At 38.6% G+C, this 17,123-nt stretch overlaps 1 protein-coding gene across 1 annotated transcript; it reads left to right on the top strand.

Moving 5' to 3' along the window:
- Nucleotides 1-5,252: 5,252 nt before the first annotated feature.
- On the top strand, nucleotides 5,253-16,900 carry LOC112795008 (uncharacterized). The gene is made up of 2 exons (XM_025836964.1): nucleotides 5,253-5,381; nucleotides 16,328-16,900. Exons 1-2 carry the CDS (start codon nucleotides 5,253-5,255, stop codon nucleotides 16,898-16,900), a joined length of 702 nt encoding a protein of 233 aa, XP_025692749.1.
- The last annotated feature ends 223 nt before the right edge of the window (nucleotides 16,901-17,123 follow it).

The following is a 17,123-nucleotide window of genomic DNA, read 5'->3' as shown; positions in this document are numbered from 1 at the left end:
TGAATTCTTTGAGACAGAAGAATCTCCCCCAAGTGAATATAAAGATGATACTGAGGTCGACTTCTCTCAACCTCCTATTTATGACTCAGGTGATGAGGAAGATATCAATGACTTTGATCAAGACATGGTTGAAGTTGAAAAAATTTGCAAAGAAGTGGAGGAATTCACAGAAGACCACAAGGGAGTAGAGCTTGCAGAGCCACTAGAAACACCTATCCCAAGGCCATTACCACCCAACACAGACTTCAAGTGGGTAAAATCCTTAAATTTTATCTTTACTTTTCCACTTGAATATGGTTTACTTGAAACAGATGGCCAGCTTAGAGCTCTTTGCGGCTTTAAGAGCAAAAGGGAAATGACTCACACTTAGAGCTGGTATGCAAGATTCAATGAGGCTTCGCACTTCAATTTGAGGTGCAAGGATTGGTGTTAAGCTCAATTGAAAGGATCTCGGAAGCTGTTTGGTCACTGCAGTGAGAATTCAGATTACTCACCACCCGGCTGGAAAGATGTAGATCAACACAAATACGGGTGTAGAAGAAAAGTTTGGGATCTTGGAGTCTGTTTTGACATTCAATACCCTGGGAGCCTTGAAGCCTGTTTGAACTCACCTAAGGGCTTTACATGCCTCCTTTGGGACCCCGGAGGCTGTAGGAATTCCAAACATTGGTGGAGATTTCTGGACGAATTCAAGCATAAGCCACCATAGCAGGAAGCTCATCGAATGTCCAACTTAAGGATTTAACTAAAAGTGTTAGGTGGGAGACAACCCACCATGGTAGGATCGTTCCTTTTCCATTTTGCTTTGTTTTTGAATTTTGTTTGAACCTGGTATTTCTGCATAACATTCATTGCATTTTGCATCCTGCATAATGCATAAAAAAATCACGCACGCGACGCGCAAGCGTCACTGACGCATCTGCGTCATATGTGCGTTGGGAAAAAAATAATATGAACAGAGAGTCATGCGAAAGCGCGGCTGGAGGCGTGCCTTTGGCACAACATGATCTACGCGACCGTGTCACTGACGCGTCCGCGTCATGTGGGAAAAACTTCTCCCACGCGTCCGCATCACTCAGGCAAACGGGTGCCCTGAAATCGACATAAAAAGGGTGTATGGCCGAAAGTTGAGCTAGAATTGGGCTGGACTCGTGCTAGAAGCGCAATCCCTGCCACGCATACACGTGCCCCTCGAGTTCGCACCGTCTTCATAATTTGGCCATCCATACGATCGCGTCAACCACGCGAACGCGTCACCCTCAAAAGTGGCAATATGATTTTTGAACAGAGAGTTGTGCGAGCACAAGGCTGCCCTCGCGCCACTAGCACAAAGAATGTCACGTGTCCACGTGGCCGACGCTCCTGCGTCACCTCACTTATGTGTTACCCGCGCGAACACGTGCCACACGCGTCCGCGTCCCCTGCTTCGCACAGCCAACCCATCCCAGGGCCAATTATCTTATCTTTTCTTAATCTTTTTCTTTCCCCTTTCTTAATTCTTTCTTCTTTGTTCTTTACTTTCTTCTATTATCTCTATTCTACATCTTATTCATTCCTTTTCTTCTTCTCTCTTTACTCTCTTTTTTCTCTTTTTCTCCCTTTCTTTTCTATATTTGCAGTTTTACATTGGTATTACAATCTTTTTACTCATCTGTTGCATATCTCCTGCATTATTTTAGGTGCTTCTTAACTTGTTTGCTATTTAGTTGACATGCCATGTGCTTCTATTATTCTCTCACTTGCATGTTGTAGCTACCATGTAATTGAGACCCTCATTATTTGGCATTAACACACCCAGACTTTATTTATATTCTTATTTTTATTTCTGGGTCACCTTTTCTTCTTTTTCCTCTTCTTTCAGGATGGCCACCAAGGAAGGGAAAGGGAAAGCTTCTAAATGGGGAGACAAACAAGTCAATCTGCACAATCTATAGCGAAAGGCATCAGTTGGAGCATCCCGTCCACTTATACATCTTAGCATGCACCGAGGACGGTGCAATCTTTAAGTGTGGGGAGGTCGATACCGATCTCCATAGGTTAGTTATTTTCTGACTCAACACCAATGTTTAAACTTTTCTGTAGTTAGTTCTTGCATTTGCATGTTTGATTGCATTATAGTTAGATTTTGTGTATATTTTATCACCACTTGGTTTAAGTAATAAATTTCTTTTCAAGACTTTATTTCATAATATTTCACTAAACCAAATCAAAATTTAAATGTTAAATTTGTTTGGAAGTTGTATTTGGAACATAGTTAAAGTCTAGAACACACAACCTGTGAGATTTGAGCTTATTTACATGGTTGCATTATTTAACCATAAATATTTTATTCTTGTGTGTTTTCTTCTCTATAACTGCAATATTTGCTTTGTTCCATTCTATATGTCCATTATTTAGTGTATTTACATGCTTGCATATGATTGAGGCCATATTTGATTATTAACTCACTTATCTCAAATAAAGCCTACCCTTTTATGTCACCCTTATTAGCCACCTTGAGCTTTTTAATCCCCTTTTGTTTTATAACCACATTACTAGCCTTAAGCAAAAAAACAAATTAAATATCCCAATTGAATCTTTGGTTAGCTTAAGATAGAGGTTGTGCATCAACTAAGTGTGGGAAAACTATGGGAACATGGGTTAATAAGGGAATGTATCATGTTTCTAATTCTGAATATTGGGAAATTTGGGTATCTACTCATGTAAAATGGAAAAATTAAAAAATTTCATATGCATTGATATGTTATTTTAGTTTTTATGTCTCTATAAAAAAAGAAAAAAAGAAAAAAAGAAATGAAAAAAATATATAATATAAATAAATAAATAAGGGGACAAAATTACCCCAATGTTAAGTTAATAAAAGATCAATGCATATGTGACACAAATCAAAAGAAAAGTTGACACATGAGTATGTGATATAAAAGTGGAAATTATGGGTAGCTAGGCATGATTTTAGAAATTATATAGAATGTATGTATGTTAGGTGATAGCTCAGGTTACTCAAAGATTCAATTTATAGCTCACTTAGCCATACATATATCCTCACCCTTGCCTTGGCCCCATTACAACTCTGAAAAGACCTCATGATGTTTGGATTGGTACATTAAATACTTGTTGATTGGTTAGATGAAGAACAAAGTTTAGAAAGCATGACTAAAGAAGAGTAGAGTGAATTACCCTATACACTTGAGAGACTAGAGTGATATACACTAACAGTGAGGGTTCAATGCTTGATTCTATGTCCCCTGCTTTCATTAGCTATCTTCTTACAAGTTTACTTGCTTTTTATTGTCTCATCTTCATATCAGGTTCAATATTCCTTTATTTTGACTTCTCTTATTTTTAATTATATATGTTGCCAATTTGGCTTAATGACATTCATATTATAATTTTCTTACTTAATATTATTTGAGGTATTTCAGACTTTTGATTGTTTTCTCTAATTTAAGTTATTGATGCTTGGGCTCTATCCAAATTATTTTCATTCAAGTAGATTTTATTCCCTTTTGGCTTTGGTTGATTAATTGGTAACTCTTGAGTTGTCAAACTCAGCAGTGGTTGAAATTGGCAGATTCTAATTGATCTAGATCGCTCTAAAGCTAGTCTTCCTACACGGATTGACTAGGACTTGAGGATCAAACTAATTAGTCCACTTGACTTTCCTTTGCTTTAGTAAAGGTTAACTAAGTGGGATTAAAACCCAATTCTCATCACACCTGATAAGGATAACTAGGATAGGACTTCCAATTTCTCATACCTTGTCAAAATTTTATTTTACAGTTATTTATTTATTTTACAGTCTTTTATTTATTTTAATTGCAATTTAAATGACTTGTTCCTCATCTTTAAAACCCCGATTTATAATCTTCATAACCAATAATAAGAACATACCTCCCTGCAATTCCTTGAGAAGACGACCCGAGGTTTAAATACTCGGTTATCAATTTATTTAGGGGTTTGTTACTTGTGACAACCAAAATATTTGTAAGAAAGGACTTTTGTTGGTTTAGAAGCTATACTTGCAACGGGAGTTTATTCTGAATTCTAGGCCACACAAAAATCCTCTCTTCAAAGACGTCCCTCGAAGCAAAGACAAAAGTACCAAGACAAAGAATCACAGAGAAAAATAAAAATGTAGGACAAAAACAGAGAAAAAAGAGGGGAAGTTACAGAAAAGAGGAAACTATTTCTTAAATACTAAATTCAAAAAGAACCAAGAGAAACGGGGCATCAAAAAACCAATTAATGAGGGTATTAAACCTTCGCACGTTTCCAAAGCTAGAGCGCTAAAGCGCGTGCTTTTAAGAGAAACAAAATATTTCACATTCAAAAGAAGGAAGAACACCCTACAAAGAAGAAGTCGACAAAATGCTCGAGTTCGGCTTCATCTGAGAAGGTTTGAAGTCCTAAAGACTAAGACTCAACCTCAACAGAAAAGACCGAGCTCGAGCAGGGGCACTGTTGATACCCAGGATCGAGCCATCCGACCCGGGATGTTTAGCGACAGAGCAATCGACCTCTTCAGGTCCGACTATCCGACCTCTTCTTAAAGAGCTTGGTCAAATTTCCAAGAAATCCCAGTAAAGGGCCCAAATAGAGGAACACGATCCAAATCCGCAGGCAGCCCAAGCCTAAATAGATAAAGGTGATTCCCTTGAAGATACGAGGACCTCACTCAAAGATAAGATAAGATAAGATAAGATAACTAAGTTATCTTATCTAAAAAGGTCACTCCGCACCATTATAAATACGTTGGAGCACCCAGGTATAACTCATACTCTGATTCTACTCATTACCTGCTTAATACTTTTGCTAACTTAAGCATCGGAGTCCCTTGCAGGAACCACCACCCTCCAGTGACGAAGGATCAGCTCCATCATCAAGTCCTGCAAGTCGGACACAACAGCTCCAACTAGTACAGAAGATCTCATCCGAGATCGACCTACAGTTTCAGGTAACCCTCGGAACAGCACCATAATAGCATACATTTGTGTTTGATCCCTAAATGTCAAATGTGCATTTTTTGTTCTTAAATTCAGCAATTTAATCCCACTTTTATTCCATTCAATGCCATGATATGTTTGTTGAGTGATTTCAGGTCCTAGAGGCAAGAATGGGTTGGTAAAAGTGGAAGAAAGCATGCAAAAAGGGAGAAAACTTGAAGAAAATAAAGGAGAAAAGCATCTCAACCCGTGCCAATGCACAGGTCTGTGTCCACGCATAGGGGAGGGTAAAAATAAGGTCCTGTGCCCATGCAAAGGCTGTGCCCATGCTCAGGGCAGAATGGAAATCAGGACCTGTACGTCTGCACAGGACCTGTGCCCAAGCACATGAGGAAAATCAGTATCTGTGCCCATGCACAGACCTGTGCGTTCGCACAGGTACCAGCACATGCCTCCATTAAAAATGCTCATGACTCGCGATTTTGGGGCTTTCTTAGCCCATTTTTTGAAGGCTTGGAGGCTGAAATGAAGGGGAATTCAACACATATGAAGAGAGCCATCGTATAATAGAAAAAACACATTAGGAGTAGTGTAAAGTAGTTTTAGATTTTCTCTCTTAGGGTTTAATTAGGTTTTGTAGAATTTTATACTTCAAGTTTGATTTTGGATTCTAGCAACTTTTATTGTAAGTATTCCCTTAATTGTCTCTTTTAATACATTGCTTGTTCTATATTTTCTTTCATTTTCATCTCTTTTGTCAATTTACATAATCTTGCAATTTTGATTTCTAGTTGTTTAATTTGATGTTTGATGGCTCTTTTATATTTGTTTGCATTGCTTTTATTGAGTTTAATCATTTATGGTTCATAGCTTTTACCATTTTCGTAATTTTGCCATGTTTTATGTTTATGCATACTAGGTGTTTGATGAAATGCCAATCTTAATTTTGGGGTAATTTCCACCCCTTGGCTTGGGGAAATGAGTTCATGGATTACTGGTGGACGAAATTGTGATCCTTAAAGTTGTACTCCCTCTTGGTATTTGCATGAGATTTATCTAATGGCTCTTTCAAAAATATACCAAAGAGATCATGGTATGATGAACTGGGATCTTTAATGATCCCTGGTAATGGCACGTGTGATCACAACTCCATTCAACTAACCAGCAAGTGTACTGGGTCGTCCAAGTAATACCTTATGTGAGTAAGGGTCGATCCCACAGAGATTGTTAGTATGAAGCAAGCTATGGCCACCTTGCAAATCTCAGTCAGGCAGATTAAAATGGTTTATGGGTTTTCGAAAATAAAGATAAAAGAATAGATTAAATAAAAGGATAGAAGACTTATGCAGATTCATTGGTGAGAATTTCAGATAAGCGGATGGAGATGCTGCATAGCTCAAGGACGCCTGCTCTCCTACTGCTTCTACTCAATCCTTCTTACTCCTTTCCATGGCAAGCTTTGTATAGGGGTTCACCATCAGCTGTGGCTACTTTCAATCCTCTCGGGAAAATGATCCTATGCGGTTGCCAGTCGCACGGCTAATCGTCTGGAGGCATCACCCATGGTTGATGGCTACATCCCATCCTCGCAGTGAAAACTAATGCTCACGCACTCTGTCACAGTACGGCTAATCACCGGTTGGTTCCCGCTCCTACTGGAATAGAATCCCTTGATTCTTTTGCGTCTGTCACTAACGCCCAGCAGGTTACAAGTTTGAAGCACGTCACAGTCATTCATTACCGGAATCCTACTCGGAATACCACAGACAAGGTTAGACTTTCCGGATTCCCAGGATCCTACTCGGAATACCACAGACAAGGTGAAACTTTCCGGATCCTCATAAATGCCGCCATCTATCTAGCTTATACCACGAAGATTCTGTTGGGGAATCTAAGAGATACGCATTCAAGCTCTGTTGCATGTAGAACGGAAGTGGTTGTCAATCACGCGCGTTCATAAGTGAGAATGATAATGAGGGTAATCTGACTCATAACATTCATCATGTTCTTGGGTATGAATGAATATCTTGGAATAAGAATAAGAGAGATTTGAATAAAAGATAATAGAATTTCATTAATACTTGAGGTACAGCAGAGCTCCACACCCTTAATCTATGGTGTGCAGAAACTCCACCGTTGAAAATACATAAGTAAAAGAGGTTCAGGCATGGCCGAATGGCCAGCCCCCATAACGTGATCAATGATCTCCTAGGATGAAGAATAAAACAAAACTGAGACCAAAGATGTCTAATACAATAGATAAATGTCCTATATATACTAGACTAGCTTCTAGGGTTTACATGAGTAAGTAATTGATGCATAAATTCACTTCCGGGGCCCACTTGGTGTATGCTTGGGCTGAGCTTGATTAATCCACAAGCTGAGGCATTTCCTGGAGTTGAACTCCGAGTTATGACGTGTTTTGGGCGTTCAACTCCGGATCATGACGTTTTTCTGGCGTTTAACTCCAGACAGCAGCATGTACTTGGCGTTCAACGCCAAGTTACGTTGTCAATCTTCGAATAAAGTATGGACTATTATATATTGCTGGAAAGCCCTGGATGTCTACTTTCCAACGCCGTTGAGAGCGCGCCAATTGGAGTTCTGCATCTCCAGAAAATCTATTTCAAGTGCAGGGAGGTCAGATTCCAACAGCATCAGCAGTCCTTTTGTCAGCCTTCTTCAGAGTTTTGCTCAAATCCCTCAATTTCAGTCAGAATTTACCTGAAATCACAGAAAAACACACAAACTCATAGTAAAGTCCAGAAATGTGAATTTAACATAAAAACTAATGAAAATATCCCTAAAAGTAGCTTAAACTTACTAAAAACTATATAAAAACAATGCCAAAAAGCGTATAAATTATCCGCTCATCACAACACCAAACTTAAATTGTTGCTTATCCCCAAGCAACTGAAAATCAAATAGGATAAAAGAAGAGAATATACTATAAATTCCAGAATATCAATGAATATTAATTTAATTAGATGAGCGGGACTTGTAGCTTTTTGCTTCTGAATAGTTTTGGCATCTCACTTTTTCCCTTGTAGTTCAGAGTGATTGGCGTCTCTGGGAACTCCGAATTTTGGATAGTGTTATTGACTTTCCTAGTTAAGCATGTCGATTCTTGAACACAGCTACTTATGAGTCTTGGCCGTGGCCCTAAGCACTTTGTTTTCCAGTATTACCACCGTATACATAAATGCCACAGACACATAACTGGGTGAACCTTTTCAGATTGTGACTCAGCTTTGCTAGAGTCCCCAGTTAATGGTGTCCAGAGCTCTTAAGCACACTCTTTTGCCTTGGATCACGACTTTAACCACTTAGTCTCAAGCTTTTCACTTGGACCTTCATGACACAAGCACATGGTTAGGGACAGCTTGATTTAGCCGCTTAGGCCTGGATTTTATTTCCTTGGGCCCTCCTATCCATTGATGCTCAAAGCCTTGGATCCTTTTTACCCTTGCCTTTTGGTTTTAAGGGCTATTGGCTTTTTCTACTGCTCCTTCTTTTTCTTTCTCTTTTTTTTTCGCCACTTTTTTTTTTCGCAAGCTTCCTTTTTCACTGCTTTTTCTTGCTTCAAGAATCAATTTCATGATTTTGCAGATCATCAATAACATTTCTCTTTGTTCATCATTCTTTCAAGAGCCAACAATTTTAACACTCATAAACAACAAGATCAAAAATATGCACTGTTCAAGCATTCATTCAGAAAACAAAAAGTATTGCCACCACATCAATATAATTAAATTAAATTCAAGGATAAATTCGAAATTCATGTACTTCTTGTTCTTTTGAAATAAAACATTTTTCATTTAAGAGAGGTGAAGGATTAATGGATTTTATTCATAGCTTTAAGGCATGGTTACATACTAATGATCATGAAATAAAGACACAAAACATAGATAAACACAATACTAAAAACCGAAAACAGAAAAAGATAAAGAACAAGGAATGAATCCACCTGAGTGAGGGTGGCGCCTTCTTGAAGGTCCAATGGTGCTTTTTGAGCTCCTCTATGTCTCTTCCTTGCCTTTGTTGCTCCTCCCTCCTTGCTCTTTGATCTTCTCTTATTTCTTGGAGAATAATGGAGTGTTCATAATGTTCCACCCTTAGTTGCTTCCAATATTTGTGTGGAGGATAATTTATTCCCTGAGGTATCTCAGGGATCTCTTGATTTGCAGCCACATGTTCTACCACTGAGCTATGACGGCTTATATTTTTTTCATCTCCCAAGACTCAGAGGTGGAAGCTTTTGTCTTCCCTTTGAGGTTTCTCTGGCCTTAGGTGCCATTAATGGTAATGGAAAAGCAAAAAGCTATGCTTTTACCATACCAAACTTAGAAAATTGCTCGCCCTCGAGCAAGAGAAGAAAGAAAAGATGATGAAGAAGAAGAAGAGATGGAGGGATGTGTGTATTCGGCTATATGGGTGGGTTTGGGTGGGAAAGAGTTTTGAATTTTGAAGGTGAGTGGGGAAGAGTGGATAGAAGTGAGTGGGGAATGAAAATTTGGAATTGTGACATGGGGAATTCAAATCACAAAAATAGGATTAGAAGGTAAGGTGGGAATATGGTAGGTAGGGATCCTGTGGGGTCCACAGATCCTGAAGTGAAAAGAAATACCATTCCTTCACCATATAGGCATGTAAAATGCCTTCGTGCATCATTCTGGCGTTCAAACGCCCATTGGTGCACATTCTGGGCGTTCAACGCTCATGTGATGCATGTTTCGGGCGTTGAACGCCAGTTTCCTGCTTGTTACTGGCGTTCAGCGCCAGTTTGTCCTCTCTGTGCACCATCCTGGCGTTTAACGCCAGGTTGTTGCTTGTTTTGGGCGTTCAGCGCCAGAATGATGCTCTGTTCTGGCATTGAACGCCGGCCAGATGCACCTTCTGGGCGTTGAACGCCAGCCCGTGCGTCCTCCAGGGTGAAAAATTTTTTTCTTCTGTTTTTGACTCTGTTTTTAATTTTTTTGATTTTTTTGTGACTCCTCATGATCATGTACCTAATTAAACACAAAAATAACACTAAAACAAAATAAAATAAAATTAGATAAAGAAAATTGGGTTGCCTCCCAACAAGCGCTTCTTTAATGTCAGTAGCTTGACAGTGGCTCTCATGGAGCCACAAGGTGATCAGGTCAATGTTGTATAGTTGTCCACACCAAACTTAGAGTTTGGATATGGGATCTTAACACCAAACCTAGAGTTTGGTTGTGGCCTCACAACACCAAACTTAGAGTTTGACTGTGTGGGTTCTTCTTGACTCTGAACTGAGAGAAGCTCTTCATGCTTACTCTCTTTTGTCACAGAGGGATGGCCATGTGCTTTAAACACAAGGTAGTCCCCATTCAATTGAAGGACTAATTCTCCTCTGTTGACATCTATCACAGCTTCTGCTGTGGCTAGGAAAGGTCTTCCTAGGATGATGCATTCATCATCTTCCTTTCTAGTGTCTAGGATTATGAAATCAGCAGGGATGTAAAGGCCTTCAACCTTTACTAGCACGTCCTCTACTATTCCATAAGCTTGTCTCAATGACTTATCTGCCAATTGCAATGAGAACAAGGCAGGTTGTACCTCAATGATCCCCAGCTTCTCCATTACAGAGAGTGGCATAAGATTTATCCCTGACCCAGATCACATAGAGCTTTTTCAAAGCTCATGGTGCCAATGGTGCAAGGTATTAAGAACTTGCCAGGATCTTGTTTCTTTTGAGGTAGAGTTTTCTGAATCCAAGTATCTAGTTCACTAATGAGCAAGGGAGGTTCACTTTCCCAAGTCTCATTACCAAACAGCTTGGCATTCAGCTTCATGATAGCTCCTAAATATTGAGCAACTTGCTCTCCAGTCACATCTTCATCCTCTTCAGAGGAAGAATAGTCTTCAGAGCTCATGAATGGCAGAATGAGGTTTAGTGGAATCTCTATGGTCTCTGTATGAGCCTCAGATTCCTTAGGATCCTTAATAGGAAACTCCTTCTTGCTTGAAGGACATCCCAGGGGGTCTTCCTCACTAGGATTTTCGTCCTCCTCCTCCCCTATGCATTCGGCCACTTTGATCAAATCAATGGCCTTGCACTCTCCTTTTGGATTCTCTTCTGTATTGCTTGGGAGAATACTGGGAGGAGTTTCAATAACTTTCTTACTCAGCTGGCCCACTTGTGCCTCCAGATTTCTGATGGAGGATCTTGTTTCATTCATGAAACTGAAAGTGGCCTTTGACGGATCAGAGACTATATTGGCTAGATTAGAAGTGTTTTGTTCAGAATTCTCTGTCTGTTGCTGAGAAGATGATGGATATGGCTTACTATTACTCAGCCTATTGCGTCCACCATTGTTAAAGCCTTGTTGAGGCTTTTGTTGATCCTTCCAGGAGAAATTTGGATGATTTCTCCATGATGGATTATAGGTGTTTCCATAAGGTTCACCCATGTAATTAACCTCTGCCATGGCAGGGTTTTCAGGATCATAAGCTTCTTCAGAAGCTACCTCTCTAGTATTGTTGGATGCATGTTGCAATCCGTTCAGATTTTGAGAGATCATGTTGACCTGTTGAGTCAACACTTTGTTCTGAGCCAATATGGCATTCAGAGCATCAATTTCAAGAACTCCTTTCTTCTGAGGTATCCCATTATTCACGGAATTCCTCTCAGAGGTATACATGAACTGGTTGTTTGCAACCATGTCAATGAGTTCTTGAGCCTCTTCAGGCGTTTTCTTCAGGTGAATAGATCCACCTGCAGAATGATCCAGTGACATTTTCGAAAATTCAGAGAGACCATAATAGAATATATCTAACATGGTCCATTCTGAAAACATGTCAGATGGACATCTCTTGGTCAGCTGCTTGTATCTTTCCCAAGCTTCATAGAGGGATTCACCATCTTTTTGCTTGAAGGTTTGAACATCCACTCTCAGCTTGCTCAGCTTTTGAGGAGGAAAGAACTTATCCAAGAATGCAGTGACCAGCTTATCCCAGGAGTCCAGGCTATCCTTAGGTTGTGAATCCAACCATATTCTAGCTCTGTCTCTTACAGCAAAAGGGAAAAGCATGAGTCTGTAGACTTCAGGATCAACTCCATTCGTCTTTACAGTCTCACAGATCTGCAAGAACTCAGTTAAAAACTGATAGGGATCTTCAGATGGAAGTCCATAAAACTTGCAGTTTTGTTGCATTAATGCAACTAGTTGAGGCTTAAGCTCAAAGTTATTGGCTCCAATGGCAGGAATGGAGATGCTTCTTCCATCAAACTTGGACGTTGGCTTTGTGAAGTCACCAAGCAGTCTCCTTGCATTATTATTATTATTATTTTCGGCTGCCATGTCCTTCTCTTGTTCGAAAATTCCTAAAAGGTTGTTTCTGGATTGTTGTAATTTAGCTTCTCTTAATTTTCTCTTCAGAGTCCTTTCAGGTTCTGGATCAACTTCAACAAGAGTGCCCTTTTCCCTGTTCCTGCTCATATGAAAGAGAAGAAAACAAGAAAAGAAAAAGGAATCCTCTATGTCACAGTATAGAGATTCCCTTATGTTAGTAGAAGAAGAAAGGGGTATAAAAAAGAAGAAGGATGGAGAGAAGTGTTAGTAATTAATTAATTAAATAGAATAAGAAAGGAGAGGGAGAAATTTCGAAAATAATTTTGAAAAAGGGGTTAGTAATTTTCGAAAATCAAAGACAAAATATAATTAAAATTAAAATTTAAAACAAAAAGAAAATTTGAAAAAGAGAGGGAGGTATTTTCGAAAATTAGAGAGGGAAAAGTAGTTAGGTGGTTTTGAAAAAGATAAGAAACAAACAAAAAGTTAGTTAGTTGATTGAAAAAGGTTTGAAATCAAATTTTGAAAAAGATAAGAAGATAAGAAGTTAGATAAGATATTTTGAAATCAAATTTTGAAAAAGATAAAATTTTTGAAAAAGATAAGATAAAAGATAAAAAGATATATTTGAAAAAGATTTAATTTTAAAAATTACTTAACTAACAAGAAACTACAAGATAAGATTCTAGAACTTAAAGATTGAACCTTTCTTAACAAGAAAGTAACAAACCTCAAATTTTTGAACCAATCACATTAATTGTTAGTTAATTTTCGAAAATTAGATATAAAGATAAGAAAAAGATTTTGAAAATATTTTGAAAAAGATTTTTGAAATTTTCGAAATTTATATAAAAATTGAAAAAGATATGATTTTTGAAAAAGATTTTGAAAAGATAAGATTTTTAAAATTGAAATTTTGACTTGACTTGTAAGAAACAACTAATTTTAAAAATTTTTGACCAAGTCAACCCAAAATTTCGAAATTTTGGAGGAAAATAAGGAAAAGATATTTTTGATTTTTAAATTTTTAAAGAAAAACACAAAAATGACCCAAAACATGAAAATTTTGGATCAAGACACAAGATGCATGCAAGAATGCTATGAATGTCAAGATGAACACCAAGAACACTTTGAAGATCATGATGAACATCAAGAACATAATTTTGAAAAATTTTTGATGCAAAGAAAACATGCAAGACACCAAACTTAGAAATCTTTAATGCATGGAAAATATGAATGCAAAAATGCACATGAAAAACAACAAACAACACAAAACAAGAATTCATCAAGATCAAACAAGAGGACTTGTCAAGAACAACTTGAAGATCATGAAGAACACTATGAATGCATGAGATTTTCGAAAAATGCAAGAAAAATTTTTAAAAGCATGCAATGGACACCAAACTTAAAAGTTAACACAAGACTCAAACAAGAAACGCAAAATATTTTTTTGATTTTTATGATTTTCTAATTTTTTTTGTATTTTTATTAATTTTTTTCGAAAATATTTTTGGAAAAACGAAAAATAAAAGAAAAATTTTTGAAAAAGATTTTTGGAAAGAAAATTACCTAATCTGAGCAACAAGATGAACCGTCAGTTGTCCATACTCGAACAATCCCCGGCAACGGCGCCAAAAACTTGGTGGACGAAATTGTGATCCTTAAAGTTGTACTCCCTCTTGGTATTTGCATGAGATTTATCTAATGGCTCTTTCAAAAATACACCAAAGAGATCATGGTATGATGAACTGGGATCTTTAATGATACCTGGTAATGGCACGTGTGATCACAACTCCATTCAACTAACCAGCAAGTGTACTGGGTCGTCCAAGTAATACCTTACGTGAGTAAGGGTCGATCCCACAGAGATTGTTGGTATGAAGCAAGCTATGGCCACCTTGCAAATCTCAGTCAGGCAGATTAAAATGGTTTATGGGTTTTCGAAAATAAAGATAAAAGAATAGATTAAATAAAAGGATAGAAGACTTATGCAGATTCATTGGTGAGAATTTCAGATAAGCGGATGGAGATGCTGCATGGCTCAAGGACGCCTGCTCTCCTACTGCTTCTACTCAATCCTTCTTACTCCTTTCCATGGCAAGCTTTGTATAGGGGTTCACCATCAGCTGTGGCTACTTTCAATCCTCTCGGGAAAATGATCCTATGCGGTTGCCAGTCGCACAGCTAATCGTCTGGAGGCATCACCCATGGTTGATGGCTACATCCCATCCTCGCAGTGAAAACTAATGCTCACGCACTCTGTCACAGTACGGCTAATCACCGGTTGGTTCCCGCTTCTACTGGAATAGAATCCCTTGATTCTTTTGCGTCTGTCACTAACGCCCAGCAGGTTACAAGTTTGAAGCACGTCACAGTCATTCATTACCGGAATCCTACTCGGAATACCACAGACAAGGTTAGACTTTCCGGATTCCCAGGATCCTACTCGGAATACCACAGACAAGGTGAGACTTTCCAGATCCTCATAAATGCCGCCATCTATCTAGCTTATACCACGAAGATTCTGTTGGGGAATCTAAGAGATACGCATTCAAGCTCTGTTGCATGTAGAACGGAAGTGGTTGTCAATCACGCGCGTTCATAAGTGAGAATGATAATGAGGGTAATCTGACTCATAACATTCATCATGTTCTTGGGTACGAATGAATATCTTGGAATAAGAATAAGAGAGATTTGAATAAAAGATAATAGAATTTCATTAATACTTGAGGTACAGCAGAGCTCCACACCCTTAATCTATGGTGTGCAGAAACTCCACCGTTGAAAATACATAAGTAAAAGAGGTTCAGGCATGGCCGAATGGCCAGCCCCCCTAACGTGATCAATGATCTCCTAGGATGAAGAATAAAACAAAACTGAGACCAAAGATGTCTAATACAATAGATAAATGTCCTATATATACTAGACTAGCTTCTAGGGTTTACATGAGTAAGTAATTGATGCATAAATTCACTTCCGGGGCCCACTTGGTGTATGCTTGGGCTGAGCTTGATTAATCCACGAGCTGAGGCATTTCTTGGAGTTGAACTCCGAGTTATGACGTGTTTTGGGCGTTCAACTCCGGATCATGACGTTTTTCTGGCGTTTAACTCCAGACAGCAGCATGTACTTGGCGTTCAACGCCAAGTTACGTCGTCAATATTCGAATAAAGTATAAACTATTATATATTGCTGGAAATCCCTGGATGTCTACTTTCCAACGCCGTTGAGAGCGCGCCAATTGGAGTTCTGCAGCTCCAGAAAATCCATTTCGAGTGCAGGGAGGTCAGATTCCAACAGCATCAGCAGTCCTTTTGTCAGCCTTCTTCAGAGTTTTGCTCAAATCCCTCAATTTCAGTCAGAATTTACCTGAAATCACAGAAAAACACACAAACTCATAGTAAAGTCCAGAAATGTGAATTTAACATAAAAACTAATGAAAACATCCCTAAAAGTAGCTTAAACTTACTAAAAACTATATAAAAACAATGCCAAAAAGCGTATAAATTATCCGCTCATCAATTACTAGAGCCATAATGTCCAACATTTAGTGATAATTCTTGGGGAGTTAGTTGATTCTTGTTTCCATTAAAGCTAGCCTTTTATCAACTAGTTTGGTAAGTTGGTTAGGGGTTAACTAAAACCCCTTATGCTTGCTTGACTTACTCCTCGATGTTAGGGGTTAACTAAGCAAGAAAGGAACTCCATAACTCATCCCAAGTCAAGGTTTCATTTATGTTTTGAACCACTTTTCCATCACTTTATAGCATTACTTGTTCATATTGGATACATAGTTCTTTTATTCCTTTATTGCTTTATTAATTGCAATTTTGTCTAGTTCTTTTATCTCTTTATTGTTTGCCTTCAATCATTGAAAACCCCTTTGCTTCCTCACAACCAAAATTGCGTGCGCTCATTGGCATTAGTTCCTAGGGAGAATGACCCGGGAGTCGAAATACTCTCAGTTTACATTTGGTTTGAATTGTGACATCTTTAGAATTATAATTTGATTGATGATCAATGGTTGGATTTGGACTATACTTGCAATGTCAAACCTATTTTAAGTGTGAAAATCCAAAACTATGCCTTTGGCTATCGTCAGAGATCAAGCGTGTGTTGGAAAGGATTGTGAAGCCTAATAGAAAGGATTGGAGTGCCAAGCTTACCGATGCACTTTGGGCTTACCGAACGGCATACAAGACGCCGATTGGTATGAGCCCCTTTCAGTTGGTGTATGGCAGAGCTTGCCACCTACCGGTAGAAGTTGAGCATAGAGCATATTGGGCCGTCAAGGAGTGCAATCCAAGCTTGGGTGGGGCCGGAATTAAGAGAAAGCTTCAATTGGCGGAATTAAAATGTTTGAGACTAGAAGCCTACGAGAACTCTAGACTTTACAAGGACAAAATGAAAGCCGTGCATGACAAGAACATAAGAAGAAAAGAGTTTAAAGCCGGCGATCTAGTCCTCCTTTACAATTCAAGATTGAGATTGTTGCCCGAAAAACTAAGGTCAAGATGGGAAGGACCCTATCAAGTAGAAAAAGCAGAACCCTATGGAGTCTACCACTTGCGCCATCCCTCAAGTTCCGATATCTTCAAGGTTAATAGGCACCGTCTCAAGTTGTATCATGGTGATTAAATGAAGAGCAACAAGGAGATTGAAGTATTCCTCTTGAAAGATCCCCCTCTCGGCAAAGCAGATTGAGCTAGTGAAGGTCCAACTTAAGGACATTAAACAAAAGTGCTAGGTGGGAGACACTGATAAACCACTATTTTATAGTTTATCTTATGCTCAATTGAGTGGATTTTATCAACCTTTCATACACTTATTCATACTAATTGAATGAGTTTACGTTTTCCTT

This window comes from Arachis hypogaea, chromosome 4, assembly GCF_003086295.3.
Source record: "Arachis hypogaea cultivar Tifrunner chromosome 4, arahy.Tifrunner.gnm2.J5K5, whole genome shotgun sequence".
Taxonomy (NCBI): Eukaryota; Viridiplantae; Streptophyta; class Magnoliopsida; order Fabales; family Fabaceae; genus Arachis; species Arachis hypogaea.
Note: the sequence above shows the minus strand (reverse complement) of the source record. Positions and strands in the feature narration are given on the sequence as shown.

What these genes read in the sequence shown, in the direction of transcription:
- LOC112795008 (XM_025836964.1), top strand. Translation starts at nt 5,253, where the DNA reads ATGCAAAGGCTGTGCCCATGCTCAGGGCAGAATGGAAATCAGGACCTG. An exon ending in AGACCTGTGCGTTCGCACAG is followed by an intron (nt 5,382 to 16,327) that starts GTACCAGCACAT and finishes ACCTATTTTAAG; the next exon opens with TGTGAAAATCCAAAACTATG.